The following is a 21,637-nucleotide window of genomic DNA, read 5'->3' on the forward strand; positions in this document are numbered from 1 at the left end:
CTCAGCACAGAGTCTGCCTGAGATTCTCTCCCTCTCCCTCTGCCCCCCTCCTCCATGTGCATTCTCTCTCTCACTCTCAAATAAATAAATCTTACCAAAAAATAAAAATAAAAAGATAAGACAATGACATCCATTGTGCAAGTATTGTTGCAGATGGCTTTCTTTTTTTTCCCAGAAAGTATCAGTGGAAGAAGTTTCTGGAAAACCAAAATTTATTCTTACTTAATTGAGCCATATGTGGATTCTTGGCAGAGATTGAAGAATTGCATTTGTCCACTTACACACCAATGATCACTTTATATCTGCTTGATATAATATCAATTGTAAAATGTATCTGAACCTCAGAAATAATAATGTGAAAAAAAAGAATCAATAAAATGCTGTAAATATATACCTCAATTTTGAACCTGGGTTTTGGTGTGTTGGAATTGCCCAATTCTCAGAAACCCAGTTGTCACAAATCTTAATTCTCCTTGTTTATCATAATGCTACCAATTTAAAAATAATCCCATAGTATTTTATTTTATTTATTTTGATGTGTTGATATTTTCTTGGTAATATTTCTATGTCCCGGTGAAGTTCGAATTTAAGTACACTCCTTAAAATGTATTTCTTAACATATATTTCATTCAGCAGTATCATGCTTACACAAGTGTTATCTTGCTCATTTGGGAAATACTCCACCAGGAAGAGAAATAATGTTAAGAAAAAAAAGAACATTCTCTGCTATAGTTAGGAGATACTAAAGCTGAGCAGTCAGGAACTGGACATTTGTTTGGTATATGGTTTTCTAGAAATTGAAATGTTTTCTAATGTTTTGTGAAATACTAACAATAAAATAAGGGGGAATAATCAAGTAAGTTCTAAGGAAGTACTTTCATTCTTTAAATAGCCTTATTGGGCTGTAAGAAAATTATGGAAATTTACCTCTTTTCAGAATCTATCTGCCCTATTTAAGTAATGTTAAGACTGATTAATATAGGGCGCCCCGGTGGCACAGCGGTTTAGCGCCACCTGCAGCCTGGGGGTGTGATCCTGGAGCCCCGGGATCAAGTCCCACGTCAGGCTCCCTGCATGGAGCCTGCTTCTCCCTCTGCCTGTGTCTCTGCCTCTCTCTCTCTGTATGTCTCTATGAATAAATAAATAAAAGCTTTAAAAAAAAAGACTGATTAATATAGTTGTAACTTATAAAATACATTTTTTTCCTTGGGAACTCTTTCACTTCATCTGGGATTGAATACTTTTATTACCCAGTTGAATTTTAAATTTCCAGAGATATACTTTACTACAAAAAATACTGCAGATGGTAGCCAAAAACTTAAGTAATAATAAAGAAATTAAAGTGAAAAGTAAAATTTTCCCCACCCATACCTTCTACAACCTAGAGTTCCAGTCTTCCTCTATGAAAAGTCCCCAACATTGATTTGTATTTGATTATTTTTGGTTACTCCAGTGGTTACTATTATCATTGTAAATTAAACTCTTTGCCTTTTGTTTTTTGATACATCCATTTTAGATTGCACTATTAATTTACTGTTAATTCCAGTATATAAGATAAAGTTGTCACAACTACCTTTGCCATCTCTTCTCTGTTTAACCTGTTATCTCTGACTTAACCTGCACATTATCAATGATTACAACTCAAATTCTGTAACTAGAACTCAATCTTCAATACTCTATTCATAAGTTTTGTTACAAGTTGAAATACATCATTTAAAATTTAAAATGAAATATTTTACTATTCATATAATTGGACCCTTTGAAAAGGAAATGCCATCTTATGTCACTAAACTGAACTTCTGGAAGAGGGAAGAAATCATTTCTTAACATTCCCTCAGTTCCTCAGTATCATAACACATTTTTAGTTCCTTCCTTTTCTTCATGTTTAGCCCTTCATGCTCTTGTTCTGCCTTTTTAATGCCTTACCAGCATTTCTTTTTTTCTCTCATTTTTATTAATATAATCTTGACATATAACATTGTAATAGTTTCATATGTGTACAAAATAATGATTTGAGATATGTATATAATGCAAAATGATTGCTATAAGTTTAGCTAACATCCATCACCTCACTTATTACAATATTTTCTTATGAGAATTTTAAGATGTACTCTCTTAGCAATCTTCAAATATACAATACAGTATTTTTTAAGTTTTATTTAAATAATCTCTTCCACCAATATGTGATTCAAACTCACAGCCCTTTGATCAAGAGGTACACGCTCTTCCAACTGAACCAGCCAGGTGTCCTCGCAATACAGTACTCTTAACTCTAGTCACCGTGCTGTACATTACATCTCCAGGACTTATTTATTTTATAATTGGAAGTTTTTGCGTTTCCATATAAATTTTAAATTCAGCGTATCAGTTTATATGAAAAAGTTGGCTAGAATTGTTCTTTTTCTTTCCCAGTTACTTTTTCCCTCTGTCCTTTGTTTTTGATAGTTTTTGTTGCTATCTTTAAATTCATTGATCTGTGGCTTGCTCACATCATCCCCTCTCTATGTTGTTATGAACTTATTTCCTTTTGTTCATTTTATGTTATTTTTTAAAGATTTTTGTTTATTTATTCATGAGAGACACAGAGAGGCAGAGACATAGGCAGAGGGAGAAGCAGGCTCCTTGCAGGGAATCTGATGTGGGACTTGATCCCAGGACCCAGGATCATGACCTGAGCCCAAAGCAGACGCTCAACCACTGAGCCACCCAGGTGCCCCCTGTTTTATGTTATTTTAAATAAATTTTTGTTTCTAACCAGTTAATTTGTAACCACCACTAAGATAAATTATACTTTCCTTTCTATCAAATAAATTTTACTGGATATCCAGATATCCAAGTTACCACTTTAAGCAAAGGAAACAAGCAGTCCTAAAGACTTGGAGGTAGAAATCTCAGGACTTCCCGAGTAAGCACACATTGTCCACTTTATAAGATAATAATATGAAATAAAGTTCAAAGGATAGTTTTTTGCAGGATAGCTCATATTGTTCAGTTTCAGCCAAATTGTTCAGTGGTCAAATCTGTAATATCCAAAAGTTCAGCTGCCTTCCTTAATTTCATCCTGCTTTGTCTGTTTCCTATAGTTCAGACTGGCAGTGTCTCTGCCGATATAATCTCTCTATTCCTGGCTTCTGCTGAGACAATAAGTCTGTGAGTTAATAAGTCCTTGAGTCACACCCAAGATTTCTTTATCAAATGGTTGTTCAGCCATACCATCAGTGTTCTCTTCTGTATAAACTTTTTCATTTTTTGCAATATATTATAGGCTGGAGAATTTTCCAAATCTTCAAGTACTGATTCTTTTTGCTTAACAATTCCATGTTTAATTTATCTCTCTTGGGGTGCCTGGGGGCTCAGTCAGTTAAGAGACTGTCTGCCTTTGGCTCAGGTCATGATTCCAGGGTCCTGGGATCGAGCCCTGCATCGGGCTCCCTGCTTAGCGGGGAGACTGCTTCTCCATCTCCCTGACATTCCCCCTGCTGTGCTCTCTGTCTCTGTCAAATAAATAAATAAAATCTTTAATTCATCTCTCTCCTTTTGCATTTTACTATAAGCAGTCAAAAGGAACCAAGTCACACCTTCAAAGCTTTGTTTAGAAAACTTCTCAGCTAAATACTCAGTTTCTCACAAGTCATTCCTTCCACAGAATACTAGAACACAGTTCAACTAAATTGTTTGCCACTTTATAACAAGGAGTGACTGTCCTCCAGTTTCAAATATGTTTCTTATTTCCATTGAAGACTTACTGGAATCTGCTTTAACATCCATATTCCTGGGACACCTGGGTGGTTCCGTGGTTGAGCGTCTGCCTTTGGCTCAAGTTGTGATCCCAGAGTCCCACATCAGGATCCCTGCAAGGAGCCTGCTTCTCCTTCTGCATGTGTCTCTGTCTCTCTCTCTCTGTGTCTCTCATGAATAAATAAATAAAATCTTTAAAAAAAAAATCCGTATTCCTAACATGCATCTCAGAACTCTTTCGGCCTCTACCCATTACCCAATTTCAAAGCTACTTGAACATTTTTAGGTATTTTTTAAAATAGAACTCCATATTTTTTGTACTAAAATCTGTCTTATTATGCTTGGGCTACCATAACAGAACACCGTAGGCTGGGTGACTTAAACTGTTGAAATTTATTTTCTTACAATTCTGGAGGCTGGGAAGTACAAGATCAAGGTACTAGCCAATTTTGTTCCTGGGGAAGACTCTTCTTGGCTTGTAGATGACTCTTACTGGGTTTAATCATCCTCTCCCAGGACGCCTGGGTGGCTCAATGGTTTAGCACCTGCCTTTGGCCCAGGGCATCATCCTGGAGTCCCAGGATCAAGTCCCATATTGGGCTGTCTGCATGGAGCCTGCTTCTCCCTCTGCCTGTATCTCTGCCTCTCTCTCTCTCATGAATAAATAAATAAAATCTTAAAAAAAAAAAAAAAAGTCATCCTCTCCCTAGAGTCCAAGATCCTTCTATTCCAACTGGACTGCTTGGTCTCTAGACAGACCTACATGGTTGTTACTCTGTTACTTTCCTTCATCATCCTAACAACTGCTCTGACTTTGCTGATGGTGGAGTACATCTTCTAGTGACTTGAGAGTGAATGAAGAGAGAGGTGTAAGGTGGTAGAGATTTTAAACTTTGCATATCTGAAATTGTCTTAATTTTACTCTCAAATTTAACATTAGTTTGGTTAAATACAGAATAGTAGGCTTAAAATAACTTTCCCTCTGAAAAGTCTAGATCCTGGACACTCTCAGGTATTTTCCTTTTTCCTTCTTGTTCTGAAGTGTCAGAATTATATGCTTTGATGTATGTCTATTTTCATTCATAGTTTAAATACTCAGGATTTTATTTTATTTTTTTTATTTTTATTTTTATTTTTTTTATTTTTTTTAATACTCAGGATTTTAAATCTGTATCTCCCATCTTTCATTTCTGGATATTTCTCTTAGATTATTTCTTGGATATTTTCCCCTACTGCCTCTGTTTCTCTAAGAAATCCTTTTATGGTGTCAACCTTGTGCACTTTCTCTAAATATTTTATTTTCTGTCTCATTTTCTATCTTTTTAAGAGGTTATATAGCATAATGGTTAAGACACTGAGTGATAGAGGTGCCTAGGTAATTCAGTTAAGCAGCTGAGACTCTTGATTTAAGCTCAGGTCATAATCTCAGGGTCCTGGGATTGAGCCCCATGTCAGGCTCCATGGTCAGCAGTGAGTCTACTTAAGGATTCTCTTTCTCTCTCTCTCTTCCCTTACCCCTCCCCCACAGTCGAGCACCCACTCTCTCTCTCTCTCTTACTCTCTAAAATAAACCTTTAAAAAGAGAGAGAGATAAAGACAGTGATAGAGTAAGACTGTCCATTACAAGTCCTTGTTCTGTCATTTACTAACTTTGTGATCCTCAACAATTTAACCTTTATGCTCCAGTCTTCATCTTTTAAAATTGTCTTAATAATCGTGTTTACTGAAATGTAATCTCCTATTACATTTTTAATTTCTAGAAACTCGTAGGTTTTTTTCTCACTGTTTCCTTTTACTGAAGTGTTTTATTTTATTTATTTATTTATTTATTTTAAAAGGTTTTTATTTATTTATTCGAGAGAGAGAGAGAGAGGCACAGACACAGGCAGAGGGAGAAGCAAGCATGCAGGGAACCTGATGTGGGACTCGATCCTGGGTTTCCAGGATCATGCCCTGGGCTGAAGGTGGCACTAAACCACTGAGCCACCAGGGCTGCCCTGAAGTGTTTTGTTTTTTATACACCATCTCATATATATATTACTTTTTATTCTTTTTGAAGTTTTTATTCATTTCTGGCATTGTTTCTGCTTCCTGCTCATTTGCCTTGGTCCTTGAATTCCATATTAGATGCTTTTTAAAATATGTGATAGGGACGCCTGGGTGTCTCAGTGGTTGAGTGTCTGCCTTTGGCCCAAGGCCTGATCCTGGAATCCCAGGATCAAGTCCCATATCAGGCTCCTTGCAGGGAGCCTGCTTCTCCCTCCTTCCCTGTGTCTCTGCCTCTCTCTCTCTCTCTCTCTCTGTGTCTCATGAATAGATAAATAAAATCTTTTTAAAAATCAATCATCAATAAATAATAAATAAAATATCTGATAATTCTTGACTATCTTTTAATATGGAAGAGTGAGGGGCTAGAAGGCTAGTTGGAAGTACTATTTTGGGGGGCATATAACTTGTGGTCTCTTAGGTTTACTATAAGTTTATCTAGTGATATCTCTCTAAAGGCCTTTTCCCTAAATTCTGTCAGTTTCTCAAGGGAGGACTCCTTTAATCTCCTTCCTGTTCTTCTTAAGGACGGCTTCTGGCCTTGTAAGAGTCCAGCAGTGGGAACCACCTATGTGCATGTGTTGGGGGTGCTGGGGGCATCTCACTCTTTTGTATGAGGACTTTCACTAAGTTACCCTGTCTTCAACATGATGCCTCACCTCTGCCCTCTATCATGTTCCTACTTCCAAAGTTTGTCTTATTTGATCTCTCAGTTTCTCTTTCACAGTTGGGGAGGAGTAGTATCCTGGTTCTTAGTGGAAAATAGGGGATTTGAGAGGTCTTATTTTTCTTTTTAAAGATTTTCAACCAGTCCTCCTACTTTGATACAAGAGTGTTGCTCCTTGCTTGCTGAAATGACAGCTTTTCTGCAACTATACCAGTTGTTAGAGTTTATTAAAGCCATGTGGTAGAAACTGTGGTCTTCATGTTTATTTTACTATTCTTTATTTTTTCTATGTGTTTTATATATCCCATAGAAAAAATAATAATTAGAGATGCAAAGGCCTTATGTTATAAACAACAATGTTTATCATAGGATTCTCAGACTGCAAACAACCTAAACTTCCAAGAGTAAGGAAGATTTACCAGTTTTAAAATCAATTAAATCAATGGGGACACCTGGGTAGCTCATTGGTTGAGCATCTGCCTTTGGCTCAGGTCATAATCCCAGGGTCCTGGGATCAAGTGCCCCTCAAACTCCCCTCTGAGCCTGCTTCTTCCTCTGCCTATGTCTCTGCCTCTCTCTGTGTGTCTCTCATGAATAAATAAATAAAATCTTTAAAAATAAATAAAAAATAAAATCAATTGCTGTCCAGTAAATATTGATTTTTACAGGGTAGTTGGGTACTTTTTTTTTATGGTGAAGAGAGGTTTCTTTCTTTAAAGTTTTTTTTTTTTTTTTATGATAGTCACACAGAGAGAGAGAGAGAGAGGCGGAGACATAGACAGAGGGAGAAGCAGGCTCCATGCACCGGGAGCCTGACGTGGGATTCGATCCCGGGTCTCCAGGATCGCACCCTGGGCCAAAGGCAGGCGCCAAACTGCTGCACCACCCAGGGATCCTTTTCTTTAAAGTTTTTATTTTAATTCCAGTTAGTTAACATTAGAGGAGTATATTAATTTCAGGTGTATCAATATAGTGTTTCAGCACTTCCATACATCAGCCAGTGATCATCACAACAAGCATACTCATTAATCTCCATCACCTATTTAACTCATCCCTCTATGGTATGCTTTTTATAAGTTGAAAAAATAGTGCTAAATTTTTTGTTGTTGTTGATATAAAGGAGAGTGCAAAAGGACAGGGAGGCATACAACTTTTTTAGATACTGAAAAATAATCTCCTGGTTTTAATTTGAAATAAGTTGTGATGCTTCTTTAAAATCCTAGTTGATGTAACTGTAAAGTGTGTCATTGACAGTTACATAGTAAACAGTTTAAATTGTTAAATGAATAAATACATTTTCCTATTTTCTAGACCTGCACTAATCAATAAAATTTTATGTGATGTTATAAATGTCTTCTACCTGTACCACCTGCGTGTGGCTATTGAACAATATGGCAATTAAGACACTGAATTTATCATTTTGCATAATTTTAATTAATAAAAACTTAAATTTAAATAGCCACATATGGATCGGAGCTACTGTATTGAGGAATATAATTGTAGACCAATGATTTTGTAAATAATTCTATGTTTTAATAACTGGTTAACAAGGGCACCTCGGTGGCTTAGTTGGTTGAATGTCCATCTCTTGATCTCAGCTCAGGTCTTGATCTCACAGTCATGAGTTCAAGCCCTGTGTTGGGCTCCACACTGGCATGGAGCCTACTTAAGAAAAAATTTAAAAATAAAAAGTTCGGGATCCCTGTGTGGCGCAGCGGTTTGGCGCCTGCCTTTGGCCCAGGGCGCGATCCTGGAGACCCGGGATCGAATCCCACGTCGGGCTCCCGGTGCATGGAGCCTGCTTCTCCCTCTGCCTGTGTCTCTGCCTCTCTCTCTCTCACTGTGTGCCTATCATAAATAAATAAAAAAAATTAAAAAAAAATAAAAATAAAAAAAAATAAAAATAAAAAGTTAAAAAATTGTTTAAAAACTGATAACAAAACTAATTCAGATGTTTTAATTGATACCTAGTATTTTAATGCAGAAAAAGATAATTGAGGAAAAGTAAATTTTAGACAATTATATGTCTAAAATAGATTTTGCAAGGTATAATATAAATTCAGTTTCTAGTATCTTATTTTCTAGTATCTTATTTAAATTTTTGTTTATTTCCTCATTTCAGAAATAAAATTAGTGGTTCTTCACCCTGAGGATAAGGCTGTGGAGCAGGGGAAAAAGTTAAGAATATCAGAATCACCAAACTTTGTTTTAACATTACACAGATTTTATCCTTTTCCCCACAAGACAAAAAATATTGATGAGAAATGTCTGTGTGGCTCAGTCAGTCAAACATCTAACTCTTGATTTCAGCTCAGGTCGTGATCTCGGGATTCTGAGATTGGGCCAATTTAGGCTCCACACTCTGCACAGAGTCTGCTTGGGATTCTTTGTCTCTCCCTCTTACCCTACCCCCGTGCACTCTCTCTCAAATAAATAAAAATATACTTCATCCTTACATCCAGAAACCAAAGAATTATCGTAACCTTAAAAACATAATTAGGGCTGATGGTCTCAAACTAAAGCAAATGTTTCAGAAAGCAACATTGATTTGGTTATATAATCTGAAACCTAATAATATATCATTCCCTAAACAAGAATAAAATACTTACTGAGCCAATTAATGTAAACACAGGAAGTTAACATTTTATGAAATCTCATAAGAAAGTAAAGAGTCTAGGTCTTTTTTTTTTTTAAGATTTCATTTATTTATTCTTGAGAGACACAGAGAGGTAGAGAGGCAGAGACACAGGCAGAGGGAGAAACAGGCTTCACTCAGGGGGCGTGATGCTGAACTCAATCCCAGGACTCTAAGATCACACCCCGAGCCGAAGGCAGACACTCAACCGCTGAGCCACCCAGGCGTCCCAAGAGTCTAGGTCTTCTAAAGAAACTGGCATTTAAAAAAATAAAGAAGAAGAAGATGGCATTTAATTTTGCCTTAGCTCTCGTAACACGAAGGTACAGAAATATAGGTGAATAGCATGATACTTGACCCTCAAACTTTAGCTAGAGGGAAAAACTCAGTCTGGAAGAAAATATAACCCAAGAACAGAAGAAAATTCCTTCATAAGAGATTTATAGAAGAGTTTAATCAGAACTTGAGTTCAAAAACAAGAGCAGGAGTTCAATAAAATATCACAAGAATAAAATTTTAAAAACATGAGAAGTAGGGTAGCCCCAGAGGCGCAGTGGTTTAGCGCCGCCTGCAGCCCGGGGTGTGATTCTGGAGTCCCGGGATCGAGTCCCATATCGGGTTCCCTGCATGGAGCCTGCTTCTGCCTCTGCCTCTGTGTGTTTGTGTGTGTCTCTATGAATAAATAAATAAAATCTTTTAAAAAATAAATAAATAGATAGATAGATAGATAGATAGATAGATAAAAATAAAAACACGAGAAGTAGGGCAGCCCGGGTGGCTCAGTGGTTTAGTGCCCCCTTCAGCCCAGGGCCTGATTCTGGAGCCCTGGGATCAAATCCCACATCAGGCTCCCTGCATGGAGCCCGCTTCTCCCTCTGCCTGTGTCTCTGCCTCTCTCTCTCTCTCTCTCTCTCTTTCTTTGTGTCTCTCATGAATAAATAAATAAAATCTTGAAAAAAAAAAAAACATGAGAAGTAGTTAAAAAGGATAATTGCAGAATTAAAAATATGAATTGATTTAAATAATATCACCCAATATTAAACAGGCTCACAATAGTTACAGTGTATTTAGAGAAATGAGATTAAAACAGTGAGAATATAATAATAATGTGGAAAATATTTTATTTAATAAATTTAAGTATCTACTAGCTACTGTATTGGACAGGGCAGATATAGAATGTTTTCAACATCACTGAAATTTCTATTAGTCAAACCCGGTCTAGAAAATGGGAAAACATTTATTCATCTTACATTTAAATTGTTTACTGTATGATGTTTTACAACTGTCTATGATACATCTGATATTTACATAAATAAGGATATATTCTAGTTCAGTATAGAACAGAAACGTAATATTAAGTATCAGACACAAAAACAATTTATTTGAAATTGAGATCTTCAACTTAAAAGGACATCCAGTGTAATGCAAAGCAATAGATACAGCCTTTTTAAGTTATTAAAGATCAAGGAAGCATTATTCAGGCATTCAGGCAGGAAAAAGCAAGGCACCTACAAGAGTGGAAGGCTTCAGACTCACAGCATCATTCCTTGTCCAATGACAGTACAATAGCAGTATCTACCTAGTTCTAAACTAGTAAAAATGTTATGAAATATATACAACCAAAGTACTGGTTCAATAAAAAAGTATTTGAAAATAAGATCCATCTATTTACTTCCTGACAGAGTGTTTGATTGACTATGCAATGTAAAGTACATATCCCATTAGTCTGTATTTTTTTTTCCTCTTTTTTCTTCAAGTTCATATCACTACCCATTCTAGAAGAATGTACCTCCCTAAAAGCAGAGACTTGGTTTATTTTGCTTACTGCTTCACCCCTGGTACCTTCCTGGCACTGTTAAATGAACACAGGTATCAATTTTTTAAATAAAACTCAAGAATTATGGAACTGTGGTAAAAGCACCCATGGTGAATCAATTTCAACAAAACTCTAAGCTAAACGACTCTGTATCTGGCTGCAGACAAGAATGCAACTCTATAAACCTTGACAGCATAAAAATTATAGGCGAAAAAAATAAACTTGGGGCTGGGAGAAAGTGCTACATGCTAGTTTCCTCATTTTTTATGGGAGAGAGAAAAAAAGAAACTGATTTCGTTGAAAACTAAAACATGTAAAAAGGAACATAGCGACTCCAACATCTTAATGTGCTTCATAATCACATTTATAATCTTTGGAGAGAATCTGTCAGGAAGTAATATCTCTCAAAGTAAAGAATCATCAGTTCAATAATTCTTTCAACTTCATTTTTGTTTTATAAAGTGTTAATTTTTCAAATATTAATAGTATTTTAATACCTGCTATTTTTATGGAAGTATTTTGTCTAGCATGTCCAGATATATGCATAAGTTTATGCTGGGAATATTGTTTACTTAATGATTATTGTGGGGAGTTTGATTTTATAATTTTTTTAAATTTTATACCTTTGTTGTAATTTCTAAATAATTTCTATTGCTATGTCTTACAGTTCATTAATCTTTTTTCCTGCCATGTCTAATCTGCTGTTCCTTCTGTCCAGTATGTTTTTAAAATCTCAGATGTTGAAGTGTTCATCACTAGAGGTTTATTTGGGTCTTTTAAAAAATAGATCTTGGGATCCCTGGGTGGCTCAGGGGTTTAGCTCCTGCCTTCGGCCCAGGGCATGATCCTAGAGTCCCAGGATCAATTCCCACAAGAAGTGTGTTCTTCTCCCTCTGCCTATGTCTCTGCCTCTCTCTCTTTCACTCTCTCACTCTCTCTCTCTCCTGCCGTGTCTCATGAATAAATAAATAAAATCTTAAAAACAAAACAAAATAAAAAATAGATCTTTCCTATCTCTTTATGCTCAATTTTTATTGAACACATGGACTATAATTTAGTTGATTTTTGTCTTAGTCTAACTATATTTGTATCATTGTTGCATCCCCTTTTTTTTTTTTTTTTTTTTTTTTTTTTTTTTGCATCCCCTTATTATGGGGTCATATTCTCTTTTTCCTTTTCATGCCTGGTCATTTTTTTATTGGTTCCAGATATTGCGAATTTTAACATGTGGAGTGCTAGATATTTTACATTCTTGCAAACATTCTTGAGTTCATTTCTGGGATTCAGTAAAGTTACTTGGAAACAGTTTGATCACTTTGAGGCTTGCTTTTTTAGGCCAGCTTCATCAGGTGGAATCAGAGCAGCTTTTTTCCTAGGGCTGATTTCCCCTTGCTACTTAATGCCTCATGAATTATAAGGTTTCTCCATCTGGTTGGTGAGACCATGGACTTTTTTGGTTCTAAGTGAACTTCAGAAATTGCTCACCTTGCTCTTTTTGAGTGGTTCTTTCACCAGTTTTGGGTAGTTTCCTTATGTCCGTCCATATGCTGATCAGTATTCAAGAGTTGCCTTTACAGACCTCTGGAGCTCTCTCTGTGCTCCTCTCTTCCCCTGTATTTTGCCTCATGGCCTTCTTGAACTCCTAGCTTGGTCTCTTTAACTCAGAAAGACTGTTGGGTTCCTGTTTTCTGCATTCTGCACTGGGAATATTTCTTCTTTTTTTTTAATTCAAATATAATTAATATGCAATGTTATATTTTAAGTATAGAATATAATGATTCAACAATCAATACATTGCCTACTATTGTCAACTCAAAATATGTGGCTCTGAGTATTGATTAAGGCAATTATTTGACTTAATTCTTATAATTGTTTATTAAGTACTTAATATGCAGCAACCACCATTCTTTGCATTTCACATATTTTACTTCTTTATTCCTTACAAAAACTCAATGAAATAAATACTGATATCTTTATATTTCAGATGATGAATAGAGGCATAGAGGTCCAGTAGTGATCAGGGTAATCACAGACATAGCTTTTAGTGTGTAAAGTTAAGATGTGGACCTAAACAATCTGGATATAGAATTCAAACTCATAACCACTATGCATATTGTACTACATGCCTCACAAATATTTATTTCCATTGAAAAAATAAGTTATTTTTTATTTTCTAAGATAATATTATAAAATTTTGTAAGATAATAATGCTTTGTGGTGGGATGGAGTCAGAGTTTAAATGGTATAGCTAGTTTCTAATGTGTATAAATTAAAGTATGGTTCTTTGGTTTTAGTAGATAACTAAAATACGTGATGGTTAATGTGTTTTTCCAGCTGATTAGTTGACATGATTCTAAACATAAATAAATTTGATTTTGCAAAGTAAAAGCTACAGTTTAGACTAATTTATGTCCTAGCACAAGATTATGTTTACTAATTCAGCACCCCACATTATCGTTATGATTTTTGCTAATATAAAAATAATATGTAATAAAACTACTGTATGTGCTTTCCTTCTCCAAAAAACTTAGGTACTTTTTCTTTGCATTGTTTCTGTAGTTCCTCTTCACACACACACACACACACACACACACACACACACACAAATGTTTTCCATATGTTTTTAATAGCTACTCCCTGGGTCAGCTTCCAAAGCAGAAAAGGTAAAATTGGACTTCGGTGTCTCTTAATGAAATTTTAAGTTCTATTTTCATTGTTAAAAGAAGAGACATAAGCATACAGGTAAAAAAACTAACATTTGGTAAGGGCAAAATAAATGTCTTATTGTTGTTACTTCACTGATTATTTAGGTGAATGAGTTTTTTGAATTCTAGTTATTACAAACTAGTAAACAGATTGCACACATGCTTTATTTTTACCTTGCAGCAGACAACAATAATTACATGTAATACATAAATGTTAATTCCAGGCTTTGCTTTTAGTGTGTGTGTGTGTGTGTGTGTGTGTGTGTGTGTGTGTGTATAAAAGATCATACTTGCAATAACATTTGCTTTTTCATAGTATAAAAATTTGAATATTTTCTTTAAGTTCTTGTTTATTGCTAAAAATATTTCACAATAGTATATATATCATTTTCCTCTGTTTTAGAAATAGCCATACTGTTATGACTATATGATTGAATCAATTTTAAGGCATCAAGGCATTGGAAAGTTCTAGTATTGCTAATATTATGATTTAAGAAAATTGTTACATTTTTTAATCACAGATGCTCAGTAATGTATCATTCTGTTTTCTTAGGAACTTCCTGCACCATTACTTGATGATAATTGTAAAAAAGATTTTGATGAAGATGTAGGCAATCATAAAACACCAGAATCTAATATTAAGATGAAAATAGCTTGGCGTTACCAGTTATTACCCAAGATGGAGGCAAGTCAACATTCAAACTATTTCTAAAATTTGCAAATGTATTTGTTTTCATTTTATAGAATCTTTTGTGGTATACCTGTTATTTCTTAAATGCACTACAATGTATATATGCTTATTTAAATAACTAGATTTTTATTTGTATTTTACCAAGATGACATTTCTTAAAAAATAAAATTATGGCAAAAAATTTTTTACCAAAATAGATTTCATTTCTTCCATAATCTCCATATGGAATCTTTTATTCTACGGTTGCAAGCCAGAGTAAGTGAACTCAGTAAGCTATTTTTATCCATCTTGGTTACCTATAAATATTCAGCATAAGTGGTTTTTCTTTAGAATTACTGTTTTTATTCCTGTACATTTTGTATCACTATATTTTAACCTCATCTATCAAGGATAGACTAAGAGACAGGAAGTGAAAGGAAAATTTCTGAGAATACAGATGTCAGTAAATTTACCCATGAAAGCTTTTTTTTTTTTTTTTAATTTTTATTTATTTATGATAGTCACAGAGAGAGAGAGAGAGAGAGGCAGAGACATAGGCAGAGGGGGAAGCAGGCTCCATGCACCGGGAGCCCGATGTGGGATTCGATCCTGGGTCTCCAGGATCGCGCCCTGGGCCAAAGGCAGGCGCCAAACCGCTGCGCCACCCAGGGATCCCTACCCATGAAAGCTTATGCGCTCTGCTCCTGGTGAAGGCTCTGTTTGTTTATTAGCTCCTTCATTTGATTGTTTATTTATTCATTTTTCAGAATACTTTAATGTCTACCAGACATCATACTGGTAGAAAAGAAAGAAATTCTAATCTGAATAAGACACAATACCCATAGTCTACCCTTCTGTCTTCTACATCACTGTTACCTTCCCCAAGGGCAGAAATATGTTTTTTTTTATTTTTATTTATTTATGATAGTCACAGATAGAGAGAGAGAGAGGCAGAGACACAGGCAGAGGGAGAAGCAGGCTCCATGCACCGGGAGCCCGATGTGGGACTCCATCCCGGGTCTCCAGGATCGCGCCCTGGGCCAAAGGCAGGCGCCAAACCACTGCACCACCCAGGGATCCCCAGAAATATGTTTATAACATTTCTTAACTGCAAATGCCTAATTTGGTATACTGTTTCCACTGCCTCCGTCTAACTGCATGCCAGACTGTCAATCCTAGAACCCTCTGCCAAGCCTAGACAATGCCTTAGAATTCTCTGTCATGTTCTGGGTGGTCACTACCAGAAAATATATTAGAGTTAGCATAGGAGTTGAAACCTGTTTGCTACTATAAACTTGCAATATGAAATACAAACTTGTCCAGACTGTGTATAACATCTACACAATCTAATCCAAGCCTACCTTTAAGTCTCCTGTGTAAATAAAAAACACTGTATTCAGGGCAGCCCAGGTGGCTCAGTGGTTTAGCACTTCTTCAGCCCAGGGTGTTTTCCTAGAGTCCCAGGATTGATTCCCATGTCGGACTCCCTGCATGGCGCCTGCTTCTCCCTCTGCCTGTGTCTGTGCCTCTGTGTCTGTGTGTCTCGTGAATAAATAAATAAAATCTTAAAAAAAACCCACTATATTCACCAATCCTATGAGAGTTGCTCTTTGTAAATTGCTTATATTTCTACTGGTAATGCTTTTCACTTTCTTTTTCACCAACTCCACCTTCTCCAAGTGCAAATATTACCACTCTGATAGCTTTCCATACATAATTATCTAGTTTCTTATTTTTGTATCCATAGCACTCAAAAATGTATTTTAAAGTACTTCTAACATTATTTTGGTACTATACTTCGGAATAAAAAAAACACATACCTTTTGATCTTGTGGAGATTTACATTATGAATATATTTACTCATGTAAAATGAGTATATGAGCTATTTATATAGCGTATTTTTCATAACAGAAGATTGGAAATAAGCATTTGGTTAAAAAAATTACAGTATTGGTGTACAGTAGAATACTATACATATGCATTAAAAAATAGAGGGCTGATCTGTGCAGACACTTGTTGCAGGCATTGCGTCACTTGGATGTGATTGAGAACTGGGTATAAGAGGCCAGAATAAATGTAGTTATTCTGCTTAGGAAAATGTGAGCAGAGTGATAGAGATTAAAACAGACAAGGAATGTAGGACTAGCACTTGAGAGCCCTAATGGCAAAGAACTTCCTTCATGTCTTGAGCCAGTAGTTTCATTTAAATTCCTGGGCTTAATGGTGACGCTTTTGTAAAGAGTGACTATATTCTCATTTTTCTACTGGTATGTTCTTCAAGAGTCAATAATGAACAAAAGCTCTTAAATTTAGCTTTTTTGGAGAGGCAATATGCCAGTCCAATTGTAGGTTATATAAATCACTTGAATCTTGCATTTATTTTCATTCTAATCTCAGCTGTTTTGGTTTTTCATTGATCACTAACATTCTTCATATCAAATTGTCGCTGAAGATTCAAATAACTGAAACTTTAAGCCTTTTATTTTTAACTGCTTGTTACAAAATCTGTTTAAAGTTGGGGCAAAAGTTCTTTGTTTCTTACATTGTTTCTTTATAATTACAAATAATTCTTGCCCCCTTTACATATAAGTGAGTAGTCCTTATTCCTCTCTTCGCTTTAGAATATGTTTTATCTATGAAATTAAACTTCTTAATGGCCACATATTAACACATAAACCCTGTGATCAGTTTTCAAAGTTTACAGTTTTAAAAATTGTCCTCTTGTTACAATGATCTTTCCCAGATGACTTAGTCTGCCGTTTTCTTGAGTTCTCCAGTAAAATACCACTTTATGAGGAAAGTATTCTTTTCTTCGTCTCTATAAAATAAAACCGCTCTCTCTCTCATCTCCTTTCACTGTCTTATTTTTCTTTAGGGCATTTATCATCACCTAACAGATAGTATCATCTGTGTCCTCCTGCTGGACTGTGAGCTCAATAAAAGAAAGGGACTTTGAATATCTTGTTTTACTGGCATATAGTGGGCGCTCCATAGCTATTTGTTGGATACATGAGTGAATGAATTATATATTCTATGAATTAAATGCAAACCTGAGCTAAGTTGCATTAATTAATGCAAGTAGAATAAAAATAGCTTATTTGAATTTACCGTCAATGGTCAAACTTAAGTTTATTAGTATTTATAAATGAGTTCTGTCAAGTTTACAAAATAGAATCTTCTGACTTCTTTTGCTTTTCTTTGAAATGTCACCAGCATGTATATTTGCCTGTAACAGAAATTTTATATATAAGGATTTGCCAAGACTGATAGAGTGTGGTGATCAACCGTCATCTACTTTATAAATCTAGATTTTACCTTGCCATTATTAGTTTAAAAACAACAAAACTCTAGGTTTTCTGAGTTTTACCTGGGATAAAATATAGTTAAAACTATTATGAATAAATATTAAACAAGTAGTCCAAAACTAGCTGTGTCATTTATCAGAGATACCTTTTAATATAAGTTGCCATCAGTTCCTAAGAGTGTAGTCACATTCCCACTTAGGAAATGCAGAAAAGGATGAGTATGCACACTGAATCAGTAACAGTAGTTCAGTAAAGTATAAAGCGGTGCTACTTCCAGTTGGAAGGGTGTGTAGTTTTAAAAAGCCCCCCTTCCCTTGTCCTGTGATTTTGATTCTCTTAGGTGGATATGCCCTTTTTCACTTATCCAGTCATCAAGTCCTATTCCCTTTTTACCCCAGGAAGAGAAGACTCTTATTCCCTTTCACCCTATTCTATTTCCTTACAGCATATACTGAGACCTAATTTCTTCAGTATTACGTAGTTCTATTACCAAAGCCTACAATGGCTCCAGCACTTCATGTATTAGTGTATTAGATCTTTATTATATTAAATCCTTATTACACTTTGGTTTTCTTTCTTAGTGGTTCAGCCATAATAGTCCTGTGATAGATGTGTGCATATTGCAGGTGACAAATGCCATGTTTTGAAGGAGGTAATGTAATTACAAAGGAAAGTGATAGATCTAATGATTCTCTAGTGAATCATGACACAACAATAATAATTAATATCATTTATGTAGTTCTTTACAATTACAAAATATTCATTGCCAGTATTGCATTAGATTCTCACAACAGCCTAATAAAATAGTTATTATTGGTAATTGAACTGAGGCTCAAAGTAGTTAGTTAACTATTTGGATTCTTGCTTTCTATTATGCCATATTGAGAAACAAGAAATGATAACAATAATAAGAAATGTCTTATTTAGACTATTTGTAGTGCAGCTTTTGTCTGAAAGTTTTGTTTCTTTCTAATATATTGGAGGTGAGGGATGGTATTGTTTTATTGCTCTGTGCTACTTCTGGCCCCCCATGAGAGTTAATTTTCCCTTATCATAGTAAATTTTTACTGAACCATTCCATTATTCTCCATTCCACAGTTGACAGAGGTAAAGGTTAGTGTGTGTCTGTGAAACAGAAGTTTTCATAATGTAAAACTAAAGCAACATGTTCTTATCAAACAGAGTAATAAAACTGATGAGTTATTGATGATATTATTTTTAATGCATCTTTTTTGTAGAGTTGATATTTTTCCAAGGATTATTATCAGATTTAAAGCATTTAGTTTTCTTTTTTCAGAGGAAATATTTGAAGTCTTTGTTTTACAATTCTAAGCCTCAAAAGATTTCATACTATTTTAAAAAATCTGATTATATGCTAATGCTTTGTGTCTTGGGTAGAAAAAAAACCTTAGAAAATTGTTTCTTCCTGTAAGGCTATATTTATTTTTCATTTTCATTTTTATTTAAGGATTAGAGATTTTCTATCATCAATAAAATTTATAATTTCTACCTTGTGAATATTTTAGTTGATGTATCTAATCTTAATTTCTAAAAATATTAATTGTAATAAAAGCTTCCAAATTTATTCTTACATTTTAATAAATTATGTGTTCTATATGTAAACTGTCACAGCATGAAATCAATTTTCTGCCTTGATTCATCCCAAATCTGAGATTTCTATCACATTAATATTATAATTAGAAACATTAATAGAGACGGCAACTTAAAAAGCATACTTTGCTTCTTGGCAATTTAGCATATTTCTCTGAGTGCCCAAGACTTCAAGAACCTTCAGTGCACTAATAAATTTATTAACTCAAACTTAAAAGAAGCGAAAAGTCTCTCTTTCTTTCTCTCTCCCCATGGCCAGTCTGCTAAAATAGATTATTCATGCTTATTTGATTCAGGTAGGCTTTTGCAAGCTTCCCTACTAGGCCTGGGAATGTGGTACATTGAGGCCTTTTCAGAGGCTTCTGACATAGACCAAGCTTTTATTGCATGGTGTTTTATTATTACCAAATCCTAGTCTCCACCCAGTTTGTAGGCACTCTGCTTATTCTTTTGAATCAGGAAAGGTTATCACCTACCTTAATCCATGGAGCAGTGTGGATTAAGGACACCAGTGTGCCCCAGGATTCTCAAAGAGGATCCTGGAAACTTCTTGTTTCTTCTTTTTTGCTTGTCTTTACTAAATTCTATTGGGCCTTAGGAGGATTTGCATCTGAAATGGGCAACCTGGTGTTTTTCTCAATGAAGACATCAGATCAAAGTTCAGTTAGTCAAGGCCTTTCTAAAACATTAAGGGGGCTTGGACTTACACAATAAAAAGATGAGCTCTAGCAGAGATTGCAGTAAAAACATTCTGAACTATAATCCGGATAAAGAATAGATTATAGGCCAAAGAACAGACCTTGTTTAAATTGCTTTATACTAATAACTTTACATTTAAAAACTTTACCCTATTTTTAAGAAACGTACTTTATGTCTCTTAATTTATTTGCTAATACTGCCCTGGTAAATAGATAAATCATGTTTTGGGAAACATACTTGTATATACTTTGTATTGAAAACAGGTTGAGCTGATTGATCGGTCTCTTTCGTTAATGAAAATAAACAGTATCTTATGAAGGGATGAACAGTCATTTTACTTAGAAAATAAATGCCAAACTCACAGACTGAGAAAAATGTTTCTATCAGACTTAAATGTTTTTATTCTATGTTACTTTATAATCTGATGTTGTTAGGCATTTTTAAGTCTGAAAATGCAAATATGTAGTATCAATAGCTAGTTTCTTTTGGGCCCCTCACCAGTGATTTCATTGGCTTAAGTTTTCATTAGTTCTTAGCAATTCCAAATTTGATTTGTCATTTAAACCTGGAAACTTTAAAAATAATTAAGACATATATATTAATTTCTTTTTAGCTTAGGCAGGTATATACAGTAAGAAAAGCAAAGAGGTGTTCAAGTTCTTATCAAATTTAGGGAGCCACCAAGAGCAAAGAAACATGGGAGAGGAAAAGGTTGATTTCTAGTATCACTGAAAATAATAAAAATTGTAGTATGCTCTTTTTGAAACTTATTAAGTCAGTGTATATCAGCTCTTCCTGTCAGCATTAAAATGCACAAATATATCAGTATTTTGCTGAATGTATTTCAGATACATTGTAGTTAAAAAAAAAGTAATTTTTAAACAACTAATATGGTTTTTCTTAAACAACTAATATGGCTTTTCTTAACAGCCTGGACCAGTATCTTCTTCAAGATTCGGTCACTATTATGATTTATCAAAAAGGATGCCACAAGAACTAATTGAGACTTCAAAATGGCATGGATTTTTTTTTCCAGAAAAATTATCCCCAACTCTTAATATAGAACCATGGTAAGTTAATGACCCAATTCTGATTCCACAGGTTAACAGAGTGCATCTTTACCACATCCTTTGAAAGAATACATAACTAAAGGTACATATTCTAATAAATGTTTTCTATATAATACATAACCTTAATTGTACATATGCTTCATATTATGTCTTTATATGTGGTTTTCTTTTTCTGTTCCTGTAAGTGTTGGATATGCTATTATTCTTAATTTGCTGTTTAAAAAGTCTGGATACCAAAATTATAATACCTGCTGGATTTATTGTCAAGAAAATGTGGAATAGTTTTTAAATCAAGGTCTTTTAGCCCTAAATGCAGATAGATAATTAAATACTACGTATTAATATAATAGCAGTGAAAATGGTATGAAGTACTGGTTTTTCAGTTAAGTGTCCTTTCAGAAAGTAAACAAGTGTATATTTTCTAATATTTATTAAGTCTTTCTATTTCTCGTTATTCTGTAAATACAGTAATTTATATTTTTTTAGGTTGCCTTTGAAGAATTTAGGATTTTTTTGAGTTTTGCAATGAAGAGTTGTTTTTTTCTTTTTAAGATTTTTTTTTCTTTTTTTTTTTTTTTAAATTCATGAGAGAGAGAGAAAGACAGGCAGAGGGAGAAGCTGGCTCCACGCAGGGAGCCCAACACGGGACTTGATCCCGGGTCTCCAGGATCACGC

At 34.8% G+C, this 21,637-nt stretch overlaps 1 protein-coding gene across 5 annotated transcripts in view; it reads left to right on the forward strand.

Moving 5' to 3' along the window:
- ELP4 (elongator acetyltransferase complex subunit 4) overlaps positions 1 to 21,637 on the forward strand; it is a 252,787-nt gene that overhangs the window by 46,377 nt on the left and 184,773 nt on the right. For all 5 annotated transcript variants that reach the window (XR_012013944.1, XM_072790991.1, XM_072790989.1 and 2 more), the window contains exons 4-5: positions 14,161 to 14,292; positions 20,823 to 20,962. Coding sequence is in view for 4 of the 5 variants with exons in the window: in XM_072790991.1 (XP_072647092.1) it covers positions 14,161 to 14,292; positions 20,823 to 20,962 (272 nt within the window). In the remaining variant the exon portion in view is untranslated. The remainder of the gene's footprint in view (positions 1 to 14,160; positions 14,293 to 20,822; positions 20,963 to 21,637) is intronic.

The sequence above is a fragment of the Canis lupus genome, chromosome 21 (genome assembly GCF_048164855.1).
Source record: "Canis lupus baileyi chromosome 21, mCanLup2.hap1, whole genome shotgun sequence".
NCBI lineage: Eukaryota > Metazoa > Chordata > Mammalia > Carnivora > Canidae > Canis > Canis lupus.